Source organism: Falco naumanni, chromosome 6, assembly GCF_017639655.2.
Source record: "Falco naumanni isolate bFalNau1 chromosome 6, bFalNau1.pat, whole genome shotgun sequence".
NCBI classification, from domain to species: domain Eukaryota; kingdom Metazoa; phylum Chordata; class Aves; order Falconiformes; family Falconidae; genus Falco; species Falco naumanni.
In genome coordinates, this window is record NC_054059.1 from 46679592 (window position 1) to 46705555 (window position 25964).

At 41.7% G+C, this 25964-nt stretch overlaps 2 protein-coding genes across 4 annotated transcripts; both read right to left on the reverse strand.

Moving 5' to 3' along the window:
• Positions 1-572: 572 nt before the first annotated feature.
• On the reverse strand, positions 573-7309 carry FBXO5 (F-box protein 5). Of its 2 annotated transcripts, none has more exons than XM_040599177.1 (5): positions 7249-7309; positions 4668-5397; positions 4241-4331; positions 2852-3013; positions 573-1309 (listed from the first exon to the last, which is right to left on the reverse strand). In XM_040599177.1, exons 2-5 carry the CDS (start codon positions 5354-5356, stop codon positions 1058-1060), a joined length of 1194 nt encoding a protein of 397 aa, XP_040455111.1. In that variant the 5' UTR covers positions 5357-5397; positions 7249-7309; the 3' UTR covers positions 573-1057. The 2 variants fall into 2 exon arrangements, with proteins under 2 accessions (XP_040455111.1, XP_040455110.1); XM_040599176.1 differs by lacking the exon at positions 7249-7309 and adding an exon at positions 5993-6373.
• A 2094-nt stretch (positions 7310-9403) lies between these two features.
• MTRF1L (mitochondrial translation release factor 1 like) lies at positions 9404-24146 on the reverse strand. Of its 2 annotated transcripts, none has more exons than XM_040599066.1 (7): positions 23705-24146; positions 21224-21303; positions 19774-19957; positions 13544-13707; positions 12463-12580; positions 10513-10649; positions 9404-10053 (listed from the first exon to the last, which is right to left on the reverse strand). In XM_040599066.1, the coding sequence occupies exons 1-7, from the start codon at positions 24000-24002 to the stop codon at positions 9838-9840; spliced, it is 1197 nt and encodes a 398-aa protein (XP_040455000.1). In that variant the 5' UTR covers positions 24003-24146; the 3' UTR covers positions 9404-9837. The 2 variants fall into 2 exon arrangements, with proteins under 2 accessions (XP_040455000.1, XP_040455001.1); XM_040599067.1 differs by lacking the exon at positions 23705-24146 and adding an exon at positions 23421-23562.
• Between the last annotated feature and the right edge of the window lie 1818 nt (positions 24147-25964).

The following is a 25964-nucleotide window of genomic DNA, read 5'->3' on the forward strand; positions in this document are numbered from 1 at the left end:
AATAGACAAATTTCCATAGAATGTTTGTTCAGAAACTATCAGCAATTATTGCCAAGAGTCTTTGGATAAACTGCAGTAACACGGCATAAGAATAGATTCAGTGCCTTTTACACAAACCCAGGAGATTTGGTCTTTGTTAAAACAACATTTTTAAGAAGCACATACTAGAAAACTTGACAAATGAGTCTGAAAAGTAATGTTTTAAGATGATAAATAGAAGGTACATATTTTCCAACCAAGTTACTGAATACAGTAATTTATTTTCACATTTACAAACACAAATAATATTTATAGTAGTATTTACAAATATATACAAATATTAAAAATTATCTCATGATTTGGAAAAAACTGGCAAAGAATTTTTCTAGCAGAATAGTAAAGATACAGTACTTTTTAAGTTGGAAAGGGTACAACCTCAGTTCAAGAAAAACGTGCAGTTTCTGAATGAAGGAATGAAGGAAGAGCAACAATTTCAGATTCACATAAGGCAAGCCATTAGAGAAAACGGTATTAGGAGCTTTCACATTTAAAAATTAAGCAAAGCTTTGAGAAAAATCATAAAATCTAGACTCCTCAATTTCATGTTAAAAGGGACTTCACTCATCTCACTTGACATTCTTGCTACAGATGTCTTTAAAAGCCTTTTGAACAAGAGCAAACATTTCAATAAAACACAGTTTACACTTGCCCCTTCTGGCATTTAAGAATTGCTAGGGTTACACACGGAATGCTACCTGCCAAAGTTTTTGTTTCGTTCAATATTGTTGTAGGGTGTTGTGAAGACTGGAACACAATAGACAAATTGTCAGGACAATATATAAAATATTAGAATTTTCTTTTACATGTATAGATTAGTAAGTCTTTAAAAATAGGTATTTCTGATTATTCCTAGGAATTTCAACATGACCAAATAGTAGACAGGAATAATAAAATTAACCTTTTTTTTTTCAAATATAATAGCAAAAAGCATTTTCTTGTTTGATTTTCTTTATGGATAACTTCATATCCTAAAATAACTTTTATGGGACATCTGACAATCTGTACTGGGATAGATGGATCACAATCGCTGTAGATTCTGTTTGCTTTTCTTAGTCCCAGGAAGTGGCTCTAGCTTAGACCTGGGTTTCACCGATTTGCCGCTCATACAGACACTGGAGCTGTGGTAGCTGCACAGGCACCTTGTGCAAAAGTCAAAGCCACAGCTTTCACGATTGCACATTGCTCTTTGTAGATAGGAGTCATACTTTGCAGGTGAGCCACAGCGATGGCAGACTTTAAGGCTTTCAGTGTTTCTCAAGGTCTTGGCAACCTATTGGAAAAAGCATATAGAGAAAATCGTAAGTGAAGGGTAAATACACACCCCAAACATTGCCTGATGTTATCAAAGTGCCACAACACATATAACTTCTCCTACTCTAGAGAAATAAACTACAAACTTAGCTTAATCTTGGTTGTATTAAATTCTAATGGAGATTGAACAGGAATAATCAGTTTACAACTGCATGTACTTTGGACTGGAATAGAAGTAGCCAATTTAAAATTCTTTCAATTTTAAATTTAAAGGACAGGCAGGTTAAATGCAAAGCAGTAAGAAAACCTGCCCTTCTAAATCCTCCAAACTTATGACGGTGATTTAAGTAACTTCAGTTTTAAAACAGAAAATAAACCTGAATTCTGTTTAAATCATTAACATTCTTAAAAATTGAGCAACGTGTTCAGAAATCTCAGCTGTGGGGCACTCCGCTTGAGACACCAAATAGAAGCAATTCCTACATGTCTCCAATGGATCGATTTTTGACACAAAACCAGAACCACCATTCAAAATCATTTAGCATCAGAAAAACTATAGACCTGTATAACACCTTACATAACTAAATTGTTAAAAGCAAAATGTTTTTATAATCCAAATGTCTGTGTACAGACATATATGTTTATCAAGGATAAAAATGTAACTGCCACTTCAGTTGAACTTTCAGATTCCTAATGCTACAAAGTACCATATAGTAGTATTAAAGCAATTTGATCATACTTTCCAGTGTGATTATATCTTCTTCTCTTACTGCACCAATTTGCAGAATAAGACTTTTGAGCTTGAGTATAAAAACTTTTTTTAGTTAGGAAAATTTGTTGTTTATTAACAAATAATGACTTTCAATAAGTGCTTTAAGTCTTATAAGACACTTGCAATGTAGACCTGCTCCTATATGTAGGGGGAAAAAAAGTTTAAGAAAAATAACAAGGTGAAGGGAAACTTAGGCTGTTGGCAGCTGTTGAGAACTCCAAATGTGTGATACACTATGAATATGTAGTTAAAAAAAGCTATTTTAATATTAGTTGGAGAAAAAGCCAAAACAAAACATAGAATGAACAGGAGAAATATTAATTTGTTCAATTTTTTTAAAAATAAGAACGATGCTGTCTTTGGCTTTTTGTTTCTTTGTAATTGCTCAGTGTTGAAGCACAATTAACAGGTTTTGTGGGACTGCTCATCTGAAAAACATGCGATTCATTGTAAGCCCATGGAAATTGAGAAGAAATGACTAAACTTGTTCACGTCTGATCCAATCCGAAATTTAAGCTAAAAAAAATAATCACTAAACAATTTTGAGGGTTCCTAGACACTTGAGGAGGAGGGAGAAAAAGACAATGAATGTCTCAGTGTATCAATATTCTCCACCTAATTTCTGACGTTGGCTTAAAATAGGCTCAATAAGCAAAATCTGGCAGCTGTACTAGTAAGAGTTACAAGCACTTCAAATTGGAAAGACTACTTGCAGAAGAAATACGCTTTACAAGCTGATTGTGTGCCAGACAAGATGTGAGAAATTAAAGATGAATGGAAACCATTTACCTCTGAAAACTCCATGAGCCTGCTGTGATTCTTAGATGCTTTGGATCTGGTGCCCTTTTTAGTCAAGTTGTTTGGTGGGGCTGCTTTCTGAATGGAAGATAAAGCTGTTCGGTAGAGAACATACTCCCTTGTTGCAGCCTGCTCTGATGCCTTGGTGCCATTCTAATGAAAAGAAAAACAAGAATAAAATTTGAGAAGATACATGTTGACACAGACTTGTTAAATAGAATCCAACAACTTATTTTTGATCCTTCCTCCTGGCTAGGTTTCCAACAATAAAGTATCTTACCAAGTAGGATACTACTAATTTTACCTTAGCTTTCTCAGTCACTACTGTTACCAATGTGTAGAACAGACCCCTAGTTCAGACCATCAAATTCAACCATCTTCTATTACATAATGCAACATACTTTTATATTAAGACATCGTAATTATTTAGGCAGAGCATGTAACCTAGTCACTGCAATGTTTTAAAGCATAAAGTAATATTTCTAATTTTTCACAGTGAACAAGGGTGCTTGAAGTTTTCCTTCCAAGTAGTAAACTCCTGCTACCAATTTTCTACATTTGCAGTTCAGATTAAAAAAAGGCATATAATGGCAGGGAGGAAATCAGACTTTATGGGGTGAAGTACTGTGGTGTCCAACTGTTTCACCCCAACAGGCTAGCACCATAAAACACTATCCAAAATTTGAACTAATTGACTACCTTATTCTGTGGCAAGTCCTAAGCCTTGTTTCAGTGTCTTTCCATCTTTCAGAGAAGAAAAACACCCCTAGCATTTTAAGAGTCCTGCCTTGGTAAGGTGCAATGCTAATGTGGTTGGATCTTGTATTTTTTTTTATTTCACAGGACAAGCAGGCATTAGGAATAGCTCACAGTACAAAAAGCTTTTTGTTTTTATGTAGCCAGCATGTTGCACTTCAGAGACTGTTGCTAGAAAGCGTATGCAGAGAAGCTGTGTTGCAGAGTCAGCTGAAAGGTTTCTCTCAGCCCATCTCCCTTCTGGATCAGTGGAGATGCTGAAGTCAGCTAGCCTCTGCTGAGAGCCTCCACCGCTTGCCCAGTGGGCAGTGCTGGAACTGACCCTCTCCTTCTTGCCCTCCTCCTAACACAGGACATGTGGGAGCTCCTAAGAACATCTGCATCTCTCCGAGTAACATTCTCGGTCAATCTTCCTTGGGCTCCAAGGACAGTGAAGTGACTAGCAACACTTGAGACAGGGCATGCTAACAGGACATGTCTTCATTGTCCTGTGTCATTGTCCAGTGACAATATCTTCAACCTAAGAAGCAATTCTGTGATCTCTTAAGGTTGGGAGGAGTCCTAAAATAGCAGAAAGGCACTGCTGGTTTAGGCTTCAAATAGATAACAAGCACATAAACTTACAGAAAGGTTTTCCATGGCTCTATTATAAATTTCTAAACTCCATTTATCTTCTTGCAGAATCTTCCGCCATGTTGTACTGACTTTGGCAAAACTGCAATGACAAGAGAAACGTATCAGTTACCTCTGAGGAATGGATAAAACCTTTTCTTTAATAGTGGGAATAACTATGTAATCATTTCCGTTCAAGTAGAAGATGGGATATGGTCACAGTTTCGGTCTTTAATCAGCCTTCTAGGGAAAAGATACATTCTCCACGTATATTGTGGCTTACATTGACAGTTCATGTTTTAATGTATATACATATTACTACAATACATAATACTACCCATTCTGTAAATTTCACAACCCTCACATCTAAAAGATTCTTAAGTCATCTGATTAGGTTGTTTTCTTTCCCAAGGAAACACATTGAGATCAATATACTTACTTTATTAAATCCATCTCTCCAAGATGCTTTAAAATGTTTGCTAATATATGCTTCAGGTTCTTTTTGAAGAGTTCAGCAAGAAAGTCTATTTTATCTAATCCCATTTTCTTTCCGATTAAGTTACAAAGTTCAACGTTTCCCCTAAAAACAATTCTGTCTACTACAGCCCAAGACTTGAGATTCCTTTTACCACTTTTTTTCAAAGTTGAGCAAATCATTTCTTCATAATGGATTACTGGCAACAAAGTCTTCTTTGAAAACTGTGCTTGGTTTTGGTTCTTCGTGAGACAATGCTTTGGTGTGCCACAGAGATTCCCAGCCAAAGGTATGCTATCCTCATGTTCTATTGCATCAGTGTATTGATTACTTAACATAGAAGAATAACCACTGTCCTCATTAAATTTACTGTTTTCCAGTGCCTCCGTTTCATAGATGCCTTCATCAAGCCTCTGGATTACTTGTTTGTTTTCTTTGTTGTGTACAGGTCTTCCTTCATCTTCAAGATCTAGGTTTCTGGTGGCCACATGGTGTGAGTCACTGAGGAATATCTGCTGGGGCTCTTCGTCCCAGCTTTGACAAAAGCCTTCCTCATAATTGGAGGGGCAGGATTCTTCCAATCTTGTTTTTTCTGCAGATTTCAATGGTGCAAATCCAGTGCAAACAGACGTACAATCAAAATCACATTTCATTTTAAAAGAGTGGTTAAGGTTTAATATCGCTACTTTGTATCCTGCAAGAAACAATAAGGGCAGTATTACAACCCAGCATAAACTACATCACAAATTCTTTTTCTTACCAAGATGATCATGCCTTCCTCCCATGTTACAAATTTTAAGCTTTTATCTAACTCACGCTCTGGTGTCTGAAACACAGACAACTAGCAGAACTAAGGATCTGAACAGCCACTTGCTAAATCTAGTTAAGATTTTCTCAAAATTAGAGCTTTATGCTGCATATAACTGGGAGGGTGAGAAAACTGATTGGGTGATTCACTTTGCCATTCAACCAGTATAGTCTGCTCTTAGACACACCTCGTACTGGAAACGCATGATACTCAGGACACTTGCAGTCCCTGCAAGGGACATGGCAGAGGGTCCGTGAGTGACAGCTGGCCCATGCAGGGGTATAGCCAGGCCAGAGCAGCCTGAAGTTTGCATCCAAGGCCAGAGGCAATGTTGCTGGTGCCACTTGGCATCTGGCTTTTTTTTGCAAGAGGAGGCAGCTCGGGGGCACAAGAAGGGCCTGACTGCTCACATGCATGCGCCAGCTACAGTGGGAAGCAGCGACCCTTGAACAGCAGTGGAAGTGAAATAAAGGTTATTTACAAGCATTATTTTAAGAGGGCGGGAGGTCGATAGAGAGTATAGGGAAATTGAGCTTTTCTTGCCCTGTTTCTTTCCCCTCCCCCCGAAGCGTGGTGCTATCTATATTAGCAGTTGCAGGGGGATGGGCAAGGGCTGACGGGGAGAAGGAAGCCATCTCTGTCCTGCTAAATCTAAGGGGAAAATAATTTTCAGCGTGCCTTGCAATCTGTAGCAAAAATAAGCTCCACCATTTGAACAGGAATTTGAAGGGATTTAAACACTTCCAGCAGTCTTGGAAACAAGTATTTAAAACCCGCGTTTCGCGAACGTTTCAGAGGAAAAGTCCCTTCTTCGTATCTACCTTTGGTGGAAGAAAGGGGCAAATACGCTTATGGCTTTGTACAGTGTGAGCTGGGGGAGAAGCAAGCCCTCGCTAAGCCCCCTCCTCCCCTTCCCCCCAACCCGCGCGCCGCGAGCCAGCAGAGCTTTTGGGCTGAAACCCTGCAGAACAGGGACATGTGCCTGTCGTGCTTCGGGGCGCCAGGGCCGGCCCCGACCCCCCGGCGGAGCGGGCTCAGCCGCGGGCCCCCGCAGCTCTGTCAGGCTGCTCCCGCCCAGCTCTAAAGATGGCTCGGGTCGGCGGCAGGTAGCCCGGCTCCCGGCTCCGCCGGGCCCCGCGAACCGCACCCTGCGTCCTCGGGGGTCTCCGCTTTCCCTGCGTTGGAGGATTCCCCCTAAGATGGTGGCGGCGGGGCAGGCAGGAGCGCGCCGGGGTGATGCCCCCCAACGGCGGCGTGGCCCGGCGGGCGGGAGCCAGCGCGGCGCGGGACCTCCCCGCCCGCCCCTGCCCGCCGGCGGGAGCTGCGCTGCGCTCGCCACCCACCCCGGCCCGGCCCCATGCGCAGCTCGGTGGCGGGACCGGAGCGCTCCGTAGCCGCCCATGCGCCGCCGTCCCGCCTCGTCCCATCCCATCCCACCCTGTCCCAACGGCGGGATAGCTAGGGGGTAAGGCTGGGGAGGGCGGCGGGGCGGGCAGCCACTGGGGAGCGCCGTTCCCGGACCACCCGCCGCCCCTCGCAGCGCCGCCAGTCCCGCCACCAAGTACACCAGCAGCCCCCGCCACTGGGTCCGGCCATCCCCACGGAGCTCTCCCCGCCGCCGGGTCCGGCCATTCCCGCGGAGCTCTCCCCGCCACCGGGTCCGGCCATCCGCGCGGAGCTCTCCCCGCCGCCGGGTCCGGCCATCCCCGCGGAGCACGCCCGCCGTCCCGCGCTCACCTGCAGAGCTGCGCCGCCGCGGCTACTGAGTGCGCGGCCGCCCTCGCCGGGTACTTTTAAAAACTTTGAATTTGGTATCCAAAACCGCGCCGGCCAATCGGACGCCGCCGGCGGAGGCGGCGCGACCAATGGGAGACGGGCAGAAGGCGGGGGCCAATCCGAGGCGCCGGGGGCGGGGCCGGCCCGGCTCACATTTTCCCTCCTAAGCCGGCAAGGAGCCAGGCGAGTGGCGGGGAGGTGGTGCGCGCGCCTCGCGGTGGGCGGAGCGCGGGAGCCGGGGCTCGTGGGGGGCCCTTTCCCGCCCCCGGCGAACGCGCCGCGGGGTGGCACGCGCTGCCCCGCTCACCGGCACCTGCGGCCGCAGCCGGGACCGCCCCGCCGCCCGCACGCGCCCGGGGCCCGCGGGGCGGCTTCGCCGGGCGGTGGATCTCACAGCGCGGCTCCCCCCGCGGAAGAACGGCTGATTTTAAAGCGTAATCAGGGCTGTCGCTAGCTGGCAGAGCTGGGAGTGGCGGCGCTGGGGGGCAGGCAGGCCGCGCACCGGCGCCGGGGACCCGCCGCTGCTGGCGCTACAGCCTCCCGCGGCCCTGCCCGGCCGCGCCCCCTCGGCACGGAGCAGGAGAGGGGCTCCAAGCTCTCACGCCGCGACGCCGGCCGCGGCAGGCTGAGGAGGCACGGCGCAGGGCAGCCAGGCCCTCCCCGCCTCCCGCCCGCCGATCGGCGCCCGGCCGCTTGCGGGGCCACACGGCAGCCAGCGCCCGCGGGGCAGCCGGGAGGCTGCCGGCCAGGCAGCCGGGCCACTGGCTGGGACGGCAGGGAAGGACCAAGGCGACAGTGACCCCGGCGCTCACACACGTTTCCTACAGGAGCCCGGTGCCCTGACCTGGCCCTTATTGGTCTGGAGGAGTATGAAGCTGAAGCTGGAGAGAAGGCATTGCAGCCTCCATCCGTCCCTCGGCACCAGCTAGCCTGCCTTTAAACGACATCAAGAAGACTGTCACAAGTGCTCTGTACTCTTCCCTTTATAGACTGACCGGGCAGGAATAAGGACTTCAGTCCTTGTTTCTAATCCCATCAATATCCAATTATTTCACGCACAAAATGCTTCAACGTTAATTTTTACTTTCTTACGTGCCAGTTCAGAGTTGTGAATCTGCTAGTAAATCTAGATCTATGTCTCACGCTTACCAACACGATATATGTATCTTGTTGCGCCTTATGCATACAGGCACACCTACATCTGAAGTTAATGTATGCAACTTTAATTAAAAGATTTTGAACTTAATCATAGTTACCATGCAGTCACAATCTTAAAAAACAAAGCTGGTTCAAATTGCAGTCTCAAATGTAATAAAAGATGATAACGAACTGATAAAAATCAGTTAATTCTTATGTAGGATAGTTAAATAATACATTTCTACAAGCTATGCGCAGCAAACCTACTTTGTTTCTATTTTAATTTCTTACACTAATTTTAATTAGATATCTAAAAGTAAACCACCCCTATATTCATGGTAACATTTTTCCTTAGGTTCCAATTTTCTTATTTACTGGTATTTATATTTCAAATACATTCTGTGTGTGTATACACACATGCATACGTACAATGCATAATGGGATAATGTGGCATGGGAACAGCAGGTTTTCTGTTGCTTTATGCATTTGGGACTGTAAAATGTAGTCTAAAATAAAGGTTAAAAGTTGTCTTTACCCACAGATATAAACATGTGCACATGTGTCAGTAGATTAAAAAGGCAAAAGTCTTACTTTGCTTTCACAGATCAAATGTTTTAAGATGTTGTTAAATAAATAGACAAGGACCACATATATAACACATAACATTCAGAAAGTCAATAAACTGGAGAGACAATTAAAAACATAAAGGAGAAACCGAAGCCAAATGGAGACTGAAATATCAGCCAAACAATATTGTAACAATTCTTTGCACTTTTGACTCAGGAACAGAAACATCCGTTTCAGAAACAATTCATATAACTCGTCCCTTGACTTCCACAGCTTTTTTTTTTTTTTTTGAACAAGGGATGTTCCTAAACAACTTTTTGTGTTTATTAATAAGGGCCAGAAGGCCATGCAAACATAAAGGAGATACACTTTGAAGCCCTCCCACATGCCATGTATTAGTGATAAACAAATATGCAGATTAGCAATGGGGTCATTTATTTATCACTTGCTTCCAATCACTCAAACAAAATACGACTTTTTTGTTCTCTCAATTATGCTATTTGACACTGTAGTGATGTTTAAACTACTGTTTAAATGAAAACCGTGACTAGAAATAGCTCATTTTTTAATGCATACCTTTCAATAGTGGTGTATCTTTATCTTCTCAGTGGAGAAAGTTAAAAATTGCAGTTACTTCTGACCCAGTCCAATTTACTATTTAAGTGGACTGCTACATCAAGCCCATCTCACTTGGCAAGTGAGAACACTGTTTATCAGTCACGAGGAAACAAGCTGTGGTGTCTTTCATGATCTGAAAAGCAGTTGCATTTTCTGGGTGTTGCTCCAAGAAGCTCCTTTGCAGACAAGTGTCTACATCTTCTGTAATGGGCTGAAAAAAAGCATTGTTCAGGAAAGATGCTTTTTTTCATTTTCTGAAATAATTTCCATTAAAGATTCATAATCATCATATTCACTCAAAGTTTGTATCATTTCATCTAGCATTTCTTCCCCTAGCATGAAACACTCAATATGATGCACTGATCTGCTAATCCTGTGGTCAGTAACCCGGTCCTGTGGAAAGTTGTATGTTCTGATCTTCTCTGATCTTCCTTTAGTCCCAATCTATCGAACAAAAAGAATTAGTTTACCAACATTGTCTTTTTATAAAAAGGGTGACATACTGATTAAGCATGTAAAGCAAAAGCTTCTTCTGCCTCGCACAATTATGCAAAATTTGTTATAATTACATAGTACTCGGACCAGTTCAGTAGTTGCAGTTGTTGCAGTAATCATTCTCAAACATGTAAAAGCACAATTTTACTGTATCTTTTTCTAATACTATTCCAGTTCTTCGTGTTGTAATCCAGATTGTTTCACTACATCTCTAGAGTGTACACACTACTGAAATTTTGAGTCTGGCTAATATACGACCTTTATTGCTGAAGTAGAATGTAATTTTTTTGCATTGCGTAAGTTCTTCCTGGGCTCTTGTTCCTCTGTATGGCCATTTACTATTTGCAGTTCGGTACAGGAGTTGCCCCAAGCCCATACATAATTATATTTTTACTAAGTGAATCTTACTTGAATCTTTCGAACATTGTTTCTCTTTTTGGTTTCTTCTTCCAGTTTGGCCTTGTATAGCTTGGCACATAGCATTTGCATAGCCTTCTCTTTGTTTCTAATTTGAGATCTTTCTTGCTGACATTCAGACATTATCCCTGCCAAAAATATCATGACATTTAACACTTAACAGTAACACACACTAAGAGAGCTTTGCAGTTGCTAGATTTTTATTAAGTTACAATAAGATGTTTCTTTCTTCAATACAAATTTTAGGCTGGGAACATGAAAATCCAGGCTTATTAATATCTACTGATATATTTGGGGAGAGAAGTGCAGTCTGAGTTGTACAAGTGTTTTAAGCCATAAGATAAGAAATTTAATTTGATACATTGGACAACAGGTGGATAATGAAGTAAAAGCTATGTCGTGTAATCTGACTTACAAAAGACGCTTTTAATGCTTGTAATTTTTGACCACAGTTTCAGGAAATTTAGGATGTAAGGAGCAGTATACTACATGAGATAGTGAGTATATAGAATATGATCAGAATATACAAAAGTGGCCACTATTTTCTTAATAAAAAGGTGTGGTTTCTCCTCCCAGAACATGCAGCTCAAGTTAAGTGTGATAAGAAGTGAACAGCCTAAGAAAGGAGTAGGGTTGAGAAATATAGGAAGAGGACAGCACAAGCTATGCTGTTGTTTGGATTTATTTTAAGTAATGGTAAGAATACAGTATGCTTTTATAAGATTATGTAGTATTACTTTATAAAAGACTTGTTTAAAAACAAGTTTTTGGATCACAATGAAGGTTTATAAAAAGACTTAGGATGAGAGAAATAGAAGAAGTAACAGGACAATTGTAAAGAAAGAGAGATCAGGAGGAATGAAGAAGGGAAAGGTGGAACAAGAAGTCAGGAGATAAGGTGAGTTATAAACCCCCCCATTTACCATGTCTAGTGCATAACCACAAAAAAATTTGTAATACATTTTGACATTTCTCTAACAAACATAACTGCCTTTAGCGAAAACTCAGATCATTTGCTGGTTTTAGTTTGTGGGATTTCTTTCCAAACATGTAGGCAATCCAAAACTTTTTGGATCTGTAGGACCTTTTTGTCACCATATCACTATCCTCTCCACTGTTTACCTTCTGCTTTACTGAGGTGATGTCACAAGTGCAGAATGGATTCATGCTTTAATAACTATGAAGAAATGGGTGGCAAAAATCTGGATACCTGAAGATAAAGAGCATTTGGGATTATCCTGAGGCTGTAAAGCCTGACTAATGTTTGTGGTAGAGAAGAGGAAAAGTTAAAAAGCAATGAAAGTCAAGGCAGCTGTTGTGGATTGCTCAAAGGGAAGTAAAAAGCTTAGGAATGGCAATAAAAAAAAAAAAAAAAAAAAGAGATGACAGCTAAAATCAGGTAGCATTTGAGGGTGTATCTTATCCTTCCCACGTTTCCTAACCTGAGCCCTGGGGATGGGCCTCCTAATTATTTTTGTAATCTGTGGGAAAGGAGCCAGCAGACAAATGGAAGCTGGCATCCTGAGTAGACTCTGCAATTAAAAGCAACATTTTAATAAGCAAACAGAGCAATCTCTCTTTCGGAGACTAGTCATGAAAAGACACATCATCGGATTTTAACCTATTCTGTTTTTCAATTTCTTTTCCATTATTTGAAAGCTTAAATATAACTTTTTCATATAAATTGATTTGGATGTTTTTAGAGTATCATGCTTAATGGCACAATGAATAGCTTGCCTACTGAAGCCAGTAGTCCTCACTATTACAAACTGGAGTGGGCACAAGATGGTGCATTTAGAGTACTACACACACAGTGAAAAAAACTCTACAAAAACTCTGCTCTACTGTTGTCTAGGTTTGAAAATAAAACCACACTTCCAAAAGAAATTCTGACAGCAGTTTTGCAATGTAGATGTTGTACTAAGGAAAAAAATGAAGCACCTGTTGGAATATGAACTATCCGTACAGCACTGTCTGTGGTATTGACATGCTGGCCTCCAGCTCCACTAGCTCGCTTTGTTTCTATCCGTAGGTCTTTTGGATTAATTTCCAGCCTTGTCTGTCATGGGAGACAGAAAGAAGAAAAAAAATAAAATAACACGTTTAAGTTGTTTCTTTCTAGACAGATGTCAAATATGCACAGTTGGTTTACTTTACAAGGTATATACAGGCAAGATCAAGCTTTGTTTATGAGCGGCAGCTCACATCCACTTACAAACATATTAACAAATCCTTCTAGCCAGACTGGAATGCAACATCATGGAAGCCAGGAAATCAGACAAATAGTATTTTAAGGTGTAACCATCCCTTAGCACTAATCTCCCTCCTCCTCTGAAAGCTCTGCACCCTCTTCTGACAGTCAAACTGTATTTGAGCTTGAAGAAGTGTTTTTTAGATAAAATGGAACACGTTTCTTTTGCTGGAATGGATAGATGGTCTCTGGGAGAAAGGAGCAAGACAATTTTGGGACAGAACAGGAATGAGTAACACCTTTTGCGATTTGCTAGGTCAACACAATACAAAGATCAAAACAAAGCTTTAATTCTTAACCAGTTGTTTGTAACCCAGCAAATAGGTCAAGAATGAATTATCACCCCTACAGTTGGGAAGGGGAAAGTGAGAACACTACAAAAATGGGGAAGCAGAGGTGTTAAAAGAAATCTCTACGGGCTCTGTAAACTATTTCAGTCTTTTGTTACTTTGTAACAAAGGTAAAGTTTTCCACAAAACATGCAAAACAGTCTGAGTGAATTTTCAAGTTCTAGTGAAGTAAACTGCCAGTGACTTTCTTCAGATTACGATTATGAGGAAATCCAGAAAGTCTTTATTTCACCCCCCTAGACAAAAATAAACAATGTGACTTAGTTTAAAACTACTACTAATAATAATAATAAAAAAGTCATTAAGAGAGAATAACAAGAGAGACAGAAATATCTCTTGATATTTCTCAAGTATCAGCAATACGGCATGTAAAAACATTGCTCATGGTAAAGACTGTTATACTAAAAGATAAAAATATTACCTCGGTGGGTTGGGGTAATATTGCAACAGTCATTGTGCTGGTGTGAATGCGCCCTTGCTTTTCTGTCTTTGGTACCCGCTGGACACGGTGCACCCCTCCTTCAAATTTCATGTACTTGTAAGCCTCAAGACCAGCTATACTGGCAACTGCATGTCTTAGGCCACCTTAAACAGAGAAGAAAAATAGTTGTAAACCTGTAAGAAAAACTGTCAAATTCTTTTTTATAGATTTAATTTTTATATACATATAAAGATCGTCTATGAGCCACGTACATACATGTACACATACGATCATAAACAACAGTAGAACTCTAGTACAAAAATAAGTTTACATAAAGATCAGATTTTGAAAACCACATTCAGAAATTACATCAGGTTTTTTTGTTAGTTTAGAACCTTATCATTCAATGGGGAAAACCCCAACTCTTTAACTAAAGGATGTGTGTTATTTTTGCCCCTTGTTCTCTATGCATCCTACCCAGGTCTTATCTTCGCTCTTTCATTTTGATCTTTTGCTCCCTTGGAGTGAGCAGAACTCCAGCTTCTGCCCCTCTTACCAATACATCCAGCAAAACACTTGACAGCAACGTGCTAAAAACTAGCATTGAACAGCTTGGAACTTGGAAGTAAAGTCCAATACCATCATGGTTTCATGACAGTTTGTTGCAATACTAGTTCATGGCATTTTTGCTTTTCCTTGTTTGTTAGTGTGCAAAGCCTTTGGCCACGCCAGTACAACTATTTGAAGGATCAGAGAAGTGATGACGCTATAAATGAATGTGATTTTTCACCTGTTTTGGATTCTAATTCTGCTCAGTTCCCTGATGCCATTGTCAGCACAGTGGGTGGTGTGCCAAGGGAACGATTAAAGAGGACATAGGTGGTCTTGAAAGAGTATTGCTGTTGAAGTCTTGCAACATGAAACCACAGCAAGGAAGAGGCACATACTTCACAGAAATAGTTTTAGCTATCTCTAGACTAAGGAAATCAACCACAAAAACAAGACAGCAGCTTTTGAAAAAAGGAAAATGAAGACAATGTAGAATCTGAAAATGGCCTACACAGCAGGAAAAAAAACATTAGCCAGAATGAAGGGTGGGATTTTCACCTCTACTGAGAAGGTTTACAAATGTTTTTATTCTACAGAAATTTAACATTCCCTCAAGTTTAGTAAAATGTATTTCCTTTTATAGTCACCTTTGCAGAAAATAGCCTAAACTGCTTCTTCCTTTGTCTTTCATCTCAGTTTTGTCCTTCTGACTTTTAATTTTTTTCTCCTATTTGTACACATCTGTACCACTTTGATTCAAATGCACTGTTCAACACACCTAGTGCTTCACTGTTTTAATTTACATTATCTATTATCAATTCCATAAGATAAATCCATTCTGTTTAGAATAAATCTGACCATAAAGCATATAGATTAACAAATAAGAATCTCTCTCAAAATCTTCAGTTTAGATCAGTAAGGTTCATTCTAACAGGGAGTGTGAAATCTTTCTACTGCTATGCAAACACTATTCAAATGAACAAAAGATTCGTTCTTTACTCTAAAAGAATCTTATATAACCTAAAATAATTTATGTATTTGAGTAATAAAACTCATTCACTCCTTTGCGGATAAAAGCAACTACTAAAAAAATCATAAGCAACCTCTGCACATGAGGAAGAAGCCAGGCTACATCAGGAGTAAAAATAACATGAATGTCCACAAGGTTACAGTACCGATGACAAATATTAATTACATGATCAGCAGTTCACTGCAAAAGGTAATGTTCTGTCTTTTCTCCCTCTTCTGGCATTACTATAAATACCACAGGCACAGTCCATCTGTGTGAGTTGAGGCCACATCTGTGACATGTTCAGGAGAGCTTAAGTTTGTAGTGATAACAGCGTGCTAGTGGCACCACAGTGCTTAACAAGAGATGACCAAGACACTGGTTCAGAAGATAAGTATTTAGGTCATACTGCTTCAAATTGGGTATTACCAACACAGGTTAATATGAAATACAGCCAAATCCAATGAAATGTCAACACACACCTTACCCTGGCAGACATGTCATGGGCCTGTCAAATGTAGTTAGCTTTTACTATGTGCTTGATCCTATTCAAATAAAATGTCCCTCTCTATCCTGAAAGCTGATGTGCGCAAAACAAGGGTGCGAGTTTGTGCTCTTTCTTTATGTGGCATCTTATAGCCAGATTGAGACAAAGTCCCGTATCTGTCTCTGCCTGCCACTACAGGGTGAGGCCGTGCATAAATAATGACATGTGGGTTTGTGCTTTAATGTGCGCGCTAAATCTTGAATGTGCTGTTTTTACAGTGGCATCCCTTAGGGTAGGTCAATAAAGCCAGTTAAGAGTGGACTGAAACCAATTCTTAATTGCAGCTTTGTTTAATATTCACTTTATTCACACATGCTAACATTCAGACTTCAGCCAAATTCTGGAGCTCTCTGAAAGGAGGGAGTTTGATGTTTTAATGTAGGACCTTGCTTTTTGCTCATGCAGTCCACAAAAACAGAGTGCGGATGGGATGCAACGGGCTAGTGTCATCAGCAAGCATCCTTAACTCCATTCTTACTCAGCACAGCACAGACACTTTGAACCTAAGGGTTTAAACATGCCTTTAGGTGGCATAGCATCCCTACCTCCCAAATGATTTCTAGCTACTCAGTTTTGATAGGTGGTCATAGAATCACAGAATGGTCTGGGTTGGAAAGGACCTTAAAGATCCTCCTGTTCCAATCCTCCTGCTGTGGGCAGGGACACCTTCCACTAGACCAGGTTGCTCAAAGCCCCATCCAACCTGGTCATACAAGTAAGATCAGAAAATACACTACAAGAGGCTGACAAAGGCTACGGCTGCCTTTATTTTTCTCTAAATTTACAACCTAACTTCCTAAACACTCATTTCAGTGCACAGGCAAGCCCTCAGCAAGACAAAAGAGTTTAAAATAAATAGCTATTGAAAACCTAGCAGTTTCAAAGAGAAAATACAGGTAGATGTATACTAAATTAATGTATTAACTCAGTTTCCCATCTAAGGCATTGCAGACAGTGCCTCTGAGGGTGTGGGCTCCTTGTCCAAGGACTGAGCTTTGACCAAAAGTGTAGCCAAGCACAACTCCCTTTCTCTTCAATCACAGGACTGCAAGCTGAGTCAGACCTGACTTAAGACTATCCAATAACAGAATTTTTAACCCAAATCAGTGGACTAATCCAATTAGCACTATGACCTCAAAATTACTGGAGCTGAGAAAGAAAGACCATATGGCTGGCAGCTGGCTGGAAGGTGGGACAGCCCTGGTTGAAGCTGACTGTGAAACTGTGCTCTGAAGGTGAAATTGTCTGTGACTGCTGGGGTTTACCCCATCTAAGTCTTTATCTCAATGGAAAGGGCAACTCCCCCCATCCCCTGGTATATAAAATAAAGACAACCCAGATGCTTCCCCCATTCTGTTTACACCCATCTAGCCTGCACCATGTTGATCCCATTTATTTTAAAAAACCCAGTAATTTCTGTCGGCTTTGAAGGCTGAACTGGTTCAGCTCCTGGCAAAGTGTTTGCCTGGTCATGAATGGGGATAAATATGACTTTCCTCTTTCAGCAACAACCTGCATTGTACATGAAGCTTCTTCTTGCTCCTACCTTCACTTGAACTGTGCAAATAATTTACTTGACAAACGGCCTCTTGACCATAAAAAAAAGTTTATAAATAGTAACAAATCTAGGTAACAGACAATAGTGAATTCCAGTGTCATTGAATTAAAAAAATGTATATTTACTAATTGAATCCACAACAGTCACTCTAGAAGGAGATTCTGATACTGTGAAAACCTGAGTTCATGTTCATCAACTTGAACACCTGCTAAGACACCTGCTAAGAACTCTAAAGAAAGTTTTTAGAACATTTTACAGATATAACACTTCTAAAAATCAAATTCTATTAAAGATTTTAAGAACACAGAAGTACAAGCAAAATCCATAGAAAGCTAAATTGTATCTCCATATCCTGAAGGTGCAGACATGGGCCCCCTTTTTTTGAGGTATGAATACAGACAACAAATCAACCCTGTACCTAGATTTTCAACTCCCCAGTTTGTGATGTCCAACTGTATTTCTTCCATGGCGTTCAATTTTTTAACCTTGTTTTAATCCCTCAATATAGAACAGTGAATCAAAAACTGTAGTTATGCAAGAAGGGTCTTAGGGCACAGAGAAACCCTCATTAGAAGGGAAAAGTAGCTCACTGACATGAAAAGCTCAATTAGGAGAGCTGTGGATATTTATTTTTTGTGAATTTCTGCACAGTTGACACAGAAAGGGTATACTTGATAATACTCAAAAATATCACTGAGTACAAAATAAGGCATAAGTAAACAGAAGTAGTGTTAGAAGATGCTTCACATTTCTTAAAGCTTGCTACAAATTCCTCTGCAATTATGTGTTGACTGAAAAAAGATCAGTTTTCTGACAGATTACATATCCTAACATCCCAGTTTTTCTCATTTCTTCTTCAAGTTTCACTCAAAAAGAAAAAAAATGCTGAAGAAAGTATGAATACAGGCAAATTTTCACAACCCAGCTGAACTAGAAGTAGCAAGCTGCACAAGTGCGCACCTACTGATTCGTACCAACTATAGTAACACGTTACCTCTACGGCAATACGTAAGCAAGCAAAATGTGCTAGCTTTACTCACAGCAGCACGGGTAACAGTAAACCTGCAGATCCATTAACAGACACAGACTTAGCAAGTCTAGCCTGCTGAGAAATGTGACGCAATCTGTCCATCAAAACCTAAAATCCCTGCCACTGGCTGGCCATGTTTTGGACTGCAGTTTCACCACTGGCTTATGCTGACTGAACCCCTTGCTGCTGGAAGGAGGTCCTGGTTTTCTCACTGCACCGTTGGTAGCCACATGCTCCTGCCTCCACCACCTCCACGAGCGTTTCTTCTCTTCTCTTGTGCTGGATTACCTGAAAACTAATTGGGGAGCGGGGTGTGTGTGCACACTGTTTTTCAGTTGGATTGGCTTGGTGATGAGACTCTGTGAAGAGGGATCACCATGAGGGCCAGTGCAAAGAAGTCAGCAGCAACACAGAGACAGCAGCCTGATCCTTGTGAAACAACTTACACAGTAAACTGGATTCACCTAAAATTAACTAACATGTGTTACTGCCTCAGTTTGTTGTGTAAACCTACCAGTCTTCATCTTTGCAGAGACAGTGTTCTATGAGATGCAGTGAACCGACTTCACAGCTCATCATCACCAGAAGATCCAGTTTTTCCACTCCTTGCATTCAGTCCCATCTTCTGCTTATCTTATGCTAGCCCTCAGGCTCATGAGAACTGACTTAACACATTAACTAGGCAAAAAACTCCCAGTTGTAAAAAGCAAAGTCTTCACCAGTTTAAGTGAAAGGACACCAAACCAGACAATTAACACCAAAAAAAAAAAAAAAAAAAGAAAAAAAGGTAGGACTGCTCAGACAGGAAGGGAGGATAAGGAAGAGGGAAGAAAGGAGAAACAGGCATTAAGCTGTTAAACTGATTACCTGTGACATTTTAGTTGAAGACTTAGAAATAATTAGATCTCTTATCTCTCCCCTCAATGTCTCAACAATTCCCCCACTTTGCTCATCCATTAGCTGTTACAGATGAGCTATATCCAAACATCTCATTTCTTTACATAAATCCTCAGATGACGTTATTTCAGACAAATTCAAGATGTTTGAGATTAAACTTCAAGAATAGTTTGAATTATACTGATCCCTCTCCACCAAAGGATTCATAATTATAAACAGACTTTCAACCTGCCAAACTGATCTATAAACACTAGAAACACTAAGTAACTAAGTCTAACAGCATATACAAGTGAGAAGTCTATGTAGTCTGTATTGGTAATAAATAAAGCTAAAACAACATATCTTCATCACTTTCTAAATTCTCTTCTGCCAAACACTTAGTTTCATTTCTACTTTTTGAAACTACTGAAAGACAAGTATTATTGCTTAATGACTTTAGTATTTTAATAATACTACTGAAATGGAATTTCATTCTCAAACACAAAAGCTAAGGGAAATTGTACTCAGACATTCAAGCAATCTTCCACTTCTAAAATTAAGTTAGTGCAAATTAGCTTCCTGTAGTCAGGAAATTCAAGTGTCATATGAATAAGTGTGTTAACTTAAAAAGTTACAAAGATGAAGTATTTTCATTACTGACCTATTTCACTGGGAAAGTATTCTAATATTTCAAATTTCCACTTTTTATAGGCAGCGTATCGTTGATACATATCAAATATCTCCGAGGTGAACAGCATGGCTTCCTGCCCTCCAACTCCAGCGGTTACTTCCATGACAAGATCACTCTTGTCTGTTTCTTCTGAAGGAATCAAAAGCAACAGTATCTGTGAATACAAAAACAGCTCGCTAAGACTTCCCTCCGACACTGCTGTCCCCAGCTGAGATAGTATAAAATGCCAAGCAAGTCCTCCGTAATCAATCTAGGTTGCGTTCTCCTGCACTAACTCCTTGGCTGCCCTGAGGACAGGCTTCTCATGCCTCTTGCAGTGAAGCAACAGCAGTCAGGAGGAGGTGGGGGGGATGTTCCGCTGCAGGAAGGCTCCCTGGGTCTGCTCACAGTTGCAGGAGCTACAAAGGTCTCTCTCAAGACCTATGAAACTTCTCAGAAGTTTTCACGCATCAGGAGCACTGCGATGGTTGGATACCACAGGATACAGGCTGGTTCTTGCAAGACAGCTGAGCACCTCCCTTCCCATCAGATTCCCTTTTAACCTGGTCTCAGTTGCAGCGCTAAGAAGGTATAGATGTTCAGGAGGACAGTCCTTCAACAACAATCCAGCTGTATTATTCATTTATTTATTTAAAAAGAGAGAGCCAGCCTTATACTGATCTGCAGAAGAAAGGTACACTACAACCGAACCAACTGTATCACAATTTTGCAGGCTGGATCAAAACTCAGGATGATTTGCAAATGCTTCTCAATCACCCTCTTTAGCATTTGGTGATGCTTCCCTCCACAGACTACTTCCTTTTTTGGAAAAGTTCTAAGTATTGACAAAAATATAAAGTGACTGTTGTATTCTTGTGGGAGGAATAAACAATGCGACTATACCAGCTTCTACTTCACCAGTAACATTAAGAATATGTAACAGTGTGTCTATGTAAAGATCATTATTTTCCTGTTAAGTAACATAAAATGTACATAGACCAAAAAGTAACATAGAAAAGTAACATAAAAGCAACATAAAATGTGGAATCTACACAAGGTAACAGTCTGAAGTAGTTACATAGTATTAAGCTAATTTATTTTTTTTCCCCGAAAAACCACTGGTGTGTGTGATACTATACAAATTTAATGTTTCCAGTAGGTAAAAAGCTGGACATCCATGAGGGTACACCCAAACAAGACAAACCTACTCATAAAGATGTACTGATTCAAACAATTTCAGGTACAAGCAGGCCTTGCAGGCTGTGTCTATACCACCTGCATTTTCCATTTTCCTTAGATAACAGACAGTTGAGGACTACAATTGGGAGGGAGAGGAAGAGAAGAGAAGTTTTATCATATACATCTTATTTTGATAAAAGGACAATCTGAATTTGTAAATTTAAGAATGGGAAGGAAATAGGGGCTTTTAAAGGGATCTAACCTGGTGTTTCAGTTCAGCTATCTCTTCTTCACAGGAGGCAATTTCCCTTTCTGCAAGTTTCTGGAAATCTTCACTCTCATCTGAAATATTTGAGCATGGTTAATCCTCAGACTTACATCAGTGCCAGTCTCAGAAAACCTTCAAAAATATAACCACATGAAGAACTTACTCTACCAAAAAAAACCCCCAAAACACAAACAACTAACAAACCATCACACAAGCCCGCCCGCCCGCCCCCCCCCCCCCAAATACTAGATATGTCAGAAAATTAGATTAATAATACAGTCTGGAACAAAGATGCACAGTAGATATTGAGTGTTATCTGATATTGTTCAGGTATGAGACATGGGAAAATCTGAAATACAAGAAGACTCCAGAGGCCCCTTCCTGCTTCGATCATTCTGTGATTCTAAAATTACTTTCTGTATTTCAATGTGCCATGAACATTAAGGATTTAGAGAGCACAGCAGCTCCGCAACTGACACTCTTCATTAAATGGAGTACTACACCTATCATTGTATACAAAAATTTGAAGATAATAGCAGTAATTTCAAGTATTTTATCTCTGTAAATTTATTTCAGAACAGCTGCAAAACCTCTAACACATCATGAAAAAAAAAGGTATGGAAGAAGTCTTGCATAATAAGAGGAACTTGTAATTTCCAAGTGTTACTTGACTGATCAACACATGCTTTACAACTAAGACTTGTTTTTCTGTACTGCAGTTCCAATATGTTAAAATGTTCCTTTTTTTCTGGTCAGTATCAAACTTTACACACACATAAAATTAAAAAAAAAAAAAAAAATCAACACCTTAAGCAGCCTCTGATCTACACTGATTTAGCTCACTCGCCCAGAAGAAAAAAAACATTACGCCAAAAAAGGAGAAAATGGTACACATGATGAAAAAGGTGGAATTGGGGTGGGCACAGGGACACATTCAGCAGCAAGAGATGAAAAAGATGCTAGACTTCTTTTTTCTGTGTGCAGCAAGCTTTTAAATGCATCCAGCTGAGGCGGGAGATGCACGCTTACAATGAAGCCAAATCCTTTCAACACTGTAACTGCATTTAGTCACCAGCACAATTTTAAATGAAACTTTTAAACTTCACAATTTAGGTTAAATATTAGTGATTTACTATCACCCTGCCCCCATCACTTCTGTAAAAAGGAAGTTAAAAAGATAATCATGCGTAAATTGGTTTGAACAACAAGCATGTTTTACCTACAGCTGGCTTAGAGCACCAACGGTTGATTGTAACTCTTTAAACATGTAACCTTGATCATCTCCAACTATCTACCTTTCTTTACAACAACTACTGACTGATAAGGGCTAGTCATTAAGGCCAGCAGAAGGAAGGATAAGAATTAAGGAATTACAGGTGTGTTAAGAGTAAAACCAGCTATTGGTAATGCTATTATTACGCAAAAAAAGAAAATAATATAACAAAAATTAATAGCAGTTGCATACCTTAAGATGCAAACATAATATAGCCTCTAAAATCAGTTTAAAATAATATGTACAGATATTTTTACATATGAACTACAGAAGTTCTCAAAGTTACTAAGTCCTTGTGTTCATTTTGCTGAAGTTCTAAGCCTGGTTTTGATGACACTGTTTTTTTTAACAGGTTTTGAAAGCTGAGGAAATATCTTCCATTTCATTTCATTCAGTTAAGTTTGGGTCAATGACTAGTTTGTTCACAGGAACAATTTCTCCTTTTTTCAATCCGAAGTGGGACAAGAATGAACAGAAAAGAACCCAAATGTGCTTTTAGACAGTATTTGCCATCTCTGTTAGAAAAGCTGACTGCAGTTAGCACTTTAATCTGTATTTAGCAAAGTAGTAGCTACTAAAGGGAACGTTTCATGATCTAGTGAACTTTTACTGATCTTATAGTACTCCTTTTCTGCATTTTGGTTTCTAACTGCTATCAAAATTTTGATACAAGGTAACTGCTATCAAAAGTTTGATTCAGGGTAGGAAATACTATCTGGCAACACCGAAGGTGTGTGGCTTCTGACGCCATCCAGCTCCACCACAGCGCCGAAGCAGCACTGTGACTGCTGAAACGGATGCAGGCAGGCAGACTGGTCTGTTCTGACAGCAAGGAAAAAATAATTAAAAAAAGAAAATAAAAAAGGAACAATATTCTACCCCTGATTAATTGTCTTTATTTTATATGAAATACAGTACCGCGCTGCTCTTCCTTCAAGTTCCAGCGGCTCCCACGCTCAGGGCTAAGCCTTTCCCGCTCACCCGTGCCCTGACCTCCGTTCAGGAGGCCTGCTGGCCTTCGGCAGCGGCCAGCATGGGGACACCGCCCGGGAGGTCCCCAGCCACCAGTCCGCCGCCCTCCCGCCACCGCGGCGCGCCACCGCGCCGGCACCCGCTACCGCCCGCCTCCACCCACAGCCTGGGGGCGCTCGCCCAATGGCATCGGCACATGCAAATCGCGGCCGCCCCGCCCCGCCCCGCACCTTGCCGCGCCAGCTCCTGCGTGTCGCGCAGCTCCTGCTCCTTGTCGCGCAGCTGCTGGATCCGAGCCGCCAGCTCCGGCCCCGCCCCGGCCCCGCCCCGCGCCTCCAGCAGCCGCCGTAAGGAGGGGGCGGCGAACAGGTCGGCCAAGCTGGGCCGGGCGTTCAGCCCGCGGCGCGGCTGCCGCTGCCATGTCACCGCCGCGCAGCTCCCGCCCGGCGCTGCCCGGCGGCTCCGAGGGATTGGCGCGGCGGCCCGGCAGCCTTGCGCGGCGCGGAGAGCTCGCGATAGCAGCCGCATGCCCGGCCGGGGTGGGAGCTCGGGCGCTCTTCCTTCGCCAGCCCTGCCCGTGCCGGAGACACCCGAACGCCCTCGCCCGCCTCCCTTCCGGGTTTCCGGAAGCTGCCGAAGAGGTTCGGCGCCGATTTGGGGCGCAGTCGGAAATTATCGGTGCTTGCTGGCGGAAAGGGACGAAGGAGTTCGGCTCCCTTCGTTCCGCGGGGCGGCGCCCTGGGCCGGGCGCGCTCTGCCGGGCCAGCGCTGGCGGGGCGGGCTGAGGGCTCGGCGGGAGCCGGGCGGGTCAGGCTGCTGCCCGTGCCTCCCCGCAGGCCGGGGCGGGAGGCAGTGCTGGCGTGGGGTTTTTATTCATCCTGACAAGAAAAAAAAACCCAAAACAAACCAAGCCCCAGACCTTGCCAAATCCTCCATACCGCAAGTTTAAAGCCGGGTTCTGGGGCCGTTTAGTGTCCAACGCTGCAGCCAGCCTCCAGGGCTGCTCGTGTGAAGGGGAAGTGGGAAGCCTCGACTGGGGCTGGGGGTGTCCAGGTCACTTACAGGTTGTCTCCTGTCACTCCAGAAGAAATTCTGAGAATTAAAATACCCCGAGGAGGACGAAGTCATAAATGTTTGTGGAAGGATACCTCCACAGTAAAAGCAGGTGCAAAATTAAGCATTTAGAGGAAAACAAATGCATTGTCAGAATAAAAAAAAGGGTGATTGAAGGAGCCTTTACCTCAGGGATTAGTGGAGGAAACTAAAAGACTGCCCATTTACCGAGTACAGTGTCTTACATTAAAGTTTTAGACTGGAAGGCTGTGAAGATGCAGTCACTGAGTAAATGTGATGTGATGGGTGTTGTGGGATAATCTTGGCAAATCCCCTCAAGTATGCAGACAGCGTGGCATAGTAACCTTCTTTCAGATAGCATCATTAATGAGATTCTTGGCTACACTCAAGACAGTTATTATAAAAATGTGCAACTATCCCTATAATGTTATTGGGCAGTATTTTATCTTGCAATAATTGGAGGAGTCAAAGTGGTCTTTGCCATTCTTCTGTCCTTGTTCATGTCTTAACAAAACTAGGTAATCATACTTTATAACTAAATTACACCAGTGGAATAACAGTAACTTCCATATGATATATGCTATTAGTAAATTGTTATTTTCATGAATGTAGTAACAAAAGCAAGAGTAATGCTTGCACACCTAAGTAGTTTTGGTAGTCAGAAATGAAAATTTGGAAGTTTTGTTCCATTGTGGAAATCCAAAGGCCAATGGGAGAATTTGTTATTTGGAATATGTTTAATGTTCAATTAAAATGGTTGGATAAAAACTTTTCCCTATGATTGTAAATGCACCACTTTGAATAAGGTTTATTGGCAGAATACACTGTAGCAATAATTTATAAGTAAAATCACATTCAAAGAGCTTTGTGGAGAATGTACAGTCTGTGTGGCTGGTCTGGCACTGATAAACAGCCTGGGCTGTTGCTTATGAGATCTCACCCACCAAAAGCTTCCCTTACATTCACTACTGCCTGCCCATGAAGGTTCCTGAAGCCTTCTTTCAGTAGGGTAAAGGAAATATTTATGCATTTAATAGACCAAATATTTTGGTGTTCTGTAATAATAAAAGAAATTATAAGAGTCTAACAGCTGTGTGAACCCCATTTGTGAGAGCAGGATGCAGAACTCAGGACATTTAGAGTAAGGGGTGATATAATGTAAAGCTTGTAAGAAGATAAAAACAGGTTGTGTGAGTCAATGACTGATGGTCAGTCTCTGAATCACCTGAATTGTATCCTTGTTTTAAATTGGAAGGATGGATTTCCACAAAGTGAGGATGAAGGAAGGGGCAAAATCTGGCTTTTGGTGTAACATTAAAGTAATATGCAGACAATGTTTATGTCAGGTTTTTTCCCCGCTGACTTTGGCACCATTGTTGCTTTGTTCGTTCATTCCACAAACGTCACTTCTGCTGC